Here is a 4,053-nt window from a genome sequence, read left to right on the forward strand (position 1 = left end):
GCGTGGGGTGGAGTTGGGGGTCTTCACGGTTGCAGGATCTCTGGTTTGCTCGTAATGCTGGTGTTGACATCTAAGCGCTTCGTTTTCCTCAATCCGTCCGGACGACGTTAATGTTGCTTTTCTGTGGCCAGGATGCAACAGTTCTTCTCTCTGCCCCGATTCTATGTTCGTCAAGATATTCTAACCAAGGTCATGGTGCAGCCACACTGTCAACAGCTGACATTCTGGTTCATACACCGGCGTCCGGGCTCTGTGAGCCAGTCTGCAGGAGCCTCGCGCCTTCCATTTCTGGCTGTGTTCAGCACACTCTCGACTCAGAATATTCCCTCCTGTAGCACTCCGCCCCCGGCCCACGAGGCCAATCCGATCTCTCCCTCGGTTATTTCTCTTTGGGATTCAACAGCGACCCATCTCAATAAAAGGCCTAACACAAAAATCAGGCAAATTATGTTTAATTTTTTAAAATAACTGATGGCAAAATAAAATATTTACATCACATCGTACTGTGTAAACATGTAAGGTCTCTGTACAAAGAAATATACATGCAAAATAATGTAAAAGTTTAACTGAAATAATAAAAGAAACAATACAAAGTCGTGAGGTTACGATACACATCCAGTTCTGAGTCCAATCTCTTTTAAAAAGTTTCTGTACAATTTTACAAGAAACAAACAAAACCCAACAAAAAGAATAAATAAAATACATTGGAAGCTGCAAAGTTTAACTACGCCAGTTTATGGCTCAAGACCCGGTGTCTGGCTGGCTTGGGAAGCGAGCTGGCCTCTGTTTTAGTGTATTTCTCACAATAAAGATAAAAAGACATCCAGAAAAATTCAAGCGCGCCCAGAAGCCCAGCATCTTTTGTGGAAGGCCTCCCCATGCCAGCATTAATTCTGCCACAGTGACAAAGACATGGGGTGCCAGCTTCAAGGTGGCGAGTGCTTAATTGGCTTTTATTTCTTACCAAAAGCTCAAAGTCCAGCCAATTTTTGTACAGAAAGTTGAACGTCAAAAAGTCTAAAAAGTAGTAAATGTTCAGACTGGTTTTAGGGGGGGAAAAATACTTTGGCATTCTGAATAATAGCATAATACATTTTAAAACATTACCCTATTATCCAGTTTTATGTTCAGAGTATGAAATCACTTTTTACAGTCCTCAAAACTGACAGATTTCACAAAGAGTTAAGTCTCCTTGAACCGATGGCACAGTCCCCCACCCCGCCCCACCCCCGACACACGCACAAAACCATAAAGCTCACCGTACGAAGTATGTGCTTTTTCTATATATTTATTACAGGTACAACAGAGGTCTTCATAAATAGTTGCATAAAATGTTAAAGCCACAACATTGCACATGGTATGAAATAAAACCAAAAAAAAAACCCCAATGAGTGCATTTACAGTATTTTCATCTGACTGTATACTGCTCAACAATCTGATTGACGGCTTGGGGGTGGGGGCAGTGGGGCAAGACCCAACCTGATGTCCTTGGTGATGGGCAGAACCCCTCTGACCCCCAAGGAAGCCCCGGGTGGTAGGTGGGGGCGTGGGGTGGGTGGGGAGGCAGGTGGGGAAGGGACAGACAGAAGGCAGGACCAGTCTTATATACAAGTAAGGCCTACATTTCATCAGAGCAAAACAATTCATTCTGTTTTTATGCAAAAGTTTGAGGTTGAATGCACGTCTCAGAAGCCTAGCCTGGCGTCCCGGAGAGACGCACACAGATCAGGCAGCTGGAAAAGCTCAGAGCCAGGTGGACGCCGAGCTCTGGACGAGGCCGCGGGGGGTGGGGGTGGGGACTGCCACCACTAGGGTGTCTTCCCCCAGAGGTGTTCGGTATCTCTGTTTTGTTCGTTAACACCAGTGGATGAACACAGGCATTTCGTTTCCTTGAATAAATCTTGGAAAAAAATTTGCAAAATTCTATTCATGTTTGTTTAAAAAAGTTTTTTTTCTTTTTTTTTTTTTTTTTTTTTTTTTTTCAGAAACCTGAAGAAAAGACTGTGATACAGCAACGCTGTCCTGCTCTCAGAGTGTGAGAGAAGGGCCTCCACCCAGCACAGCTGGCAGCCCGGGTCCCGACACCGCCGAGTGCGGCTCACTCGGAGCGCGACTCCACACGATGAACATCGGCAGCTGAGCAGTTATGTTGGTTCGTGTTTCTCTTCGAAATTCAAATTAACGTCTGATTGGCAGGTGAAAGAGAATGAGAAAGAACTTTCAAGACAGGTCACACCCGAGGCAAAAGCCGGCTCTGTAAGAAGTTTTTAACGCTCCGGATGGGTCGAAGGTCGTTCTGGTGTTTGCGCCGCTCAATGAAGGAGGTCAGCCTGCACGTGTCCAGGACGCCCGCGCCTGTGCCGCTGCCATGGCCCGCCTGCAGCCACTGCTCCTGCAGGGCCAGCGCAGCCGAGGGACGCTTGCCGGGGTCCTCCTGTAGGAGGAAACACACGAAGTCCTTGGCCTTCTGGCTCACTCCTTTAAAGTAGTCATCTGGGAAACTAAAGTCTAGTCGGCAAATGTTCAGGCAGGTCTCTTCCACGCTGTCGTCCAGGAAGGGGGACACGCCGCTAAGAAGTACGTATGTGAGCACCCCAACACTCCACACATCCGAGGTCAGGGAGACCGGGTTCCCCAGGATGATTTCGGGGGCTGCAAATTCGGGGTTCCCCAGTAACTGGTGGATGTAGTAGGTCGTGTTGAGCTGGACAGCATCTCCAAAGTCAGTCAGCTTAATCGTTGGCTTGGCTAAACTCTGATCCACCAGGATATTTTCGGGCTGCAAGACAGGATAAGGCCACTGTCATTTTCGTCAACCCCACTCTCAAGCTGAAGTGACGCGGCCCAGGAATCTACGCGGTTGGTCAGAACACGCTGTTCACGTGCAAAACAGGCACGTGGCACACGCAGGCCCCCGGGGGAGGAAAAGGCACCGACGTGGCCACCGTGGCCCGGCTCGGCTTAGACCGGCACGAGGCTGCGTGTGAACAACGCCCGTTTGTGAGGCTGGGTATTCGTTTTACCTCCCAGCACCGATGGTGACACCTTCCCCTCCTTTCTCAGTTACCGCTGAACCAGTTCCACCAGCCCAGCCGAACTCACAGAACCTTCTGAAATCTCCTGAAGTGTCTGAAGACCTCACGTCACCGAAAGCAGACGCTTAGAAATCGGTGCTCCCATCCGCCACCCCTCACGTTTGTCCCCATCCCTCGGGGGATTCTGGCCTGATTCGGAGGACAAGCTGAGTGGCCCTTTATGCCGTGTCGTGGCCACACGCCGCCCTCTGGTCCCCGGAGCCCACTGACCTTGAGGTCCAGGTGTGCGATCCTGCAGTTGTGAAGGTATCGGACGGCTTCCAGCACCTCCCCCAGGTATGCCCTGACCTTCCCTTCGGTGAGGCTCCCCCAGCGCACCACGCAGTCCAGGAGACGCCCCTGGTCAGCCCTGTGGAGGGAGGAACGTGAGCGACTGTCACTGTGACGCCGCCTCCCCTTAGAGACCCTTCTGGTCTGAATCGAAACAAACGTGCTGGTCTCTGCGCCCTCGTCAACGTCCCATCGGCAGTTCAGGGCCATACTCCACCTGACGCACGACTGGACCAGGAGGGTGACTTCTGGATACCATCTCTGTGGAGATGTGCGTGGAGGACAAGGCGGCTCGGCCCTCAGGGGACACTGGGAGGCCCCCATCCCATCGGCTCCACTAGAGCCCTGCCTCCCGGACGTGAGGGAGCGCTGTGGGCAAGCTGCCTGGCAGTGCCAGGCGCACAGTAGGTGCTCTGTGGGCGTGTGCTGAAGGAGCAGTGCCAGGCACACAGTAGGTGTTCTGTGGGCGTGTGCTGAAGGAGCAGTGCCAGGTGCGCAGTAGGTGCTCTGTGGGCATCTGCTGGAGGGAATGGAGGAGTCCTGCCTCCCCGGGCCTTAGTTTCATCATCTGTAGAATGACCGATGGGAAGGCGGAACCAGATGACGTAGTGGAGACGCAGACCACAAGGCGGCCCAGCGTGTGCTTCGTGATGGCCTAGAAAGTCTTCCCACTAGGAATTTACTTTTA

General features: G+C 51.5%; 1 protein-coding gene across 1 annotated transcript in view; it reads right to left on the bottom strand.

Moving 5' to 3' along the window:
* Nucleotides 1-436: 436 nt before the first annotated feature.
* The window catches only part of LOC105294778 (triple functional domain protein), a 51,647-nt gene continuing 48,030 nt past the window's right edge, over nt 437-4,053 (bottom strand). The window contains exons 16-17 of the mRNA XM_023532944.1: nt 3,306-3,444; nt 437-2,779 (exon numbers count right to left, since the gene is read on the bottom strand). Of these exons, the coding sequence (XP_023388712.1) occupies nt 2,231-2,779; nt 3,306-3,444 (688 nt within the window). The 3' untranslated portion in view covers nt 437-2,230. The remainder of the gene's footprint in view (nt 2,780-3,305; nt 3,445-4,053) is intronic.

This window comes from Pteropus vampyrus, unplaced genomic scaffold (assembly GCF_000151845.1).
Source record: "Pteropus vampyrus isolate Shadow unplaced genomic scaffold, Pvam_2.0 Scaffold94, whole genome shotgun sequence".
Classification (NCBI taxonomy): Eukaryota; Metazoa; Chordata; class Mammalia; order Chiroptera; family Pteropodidae; genus Pteropus; species Pteropus vampyrus.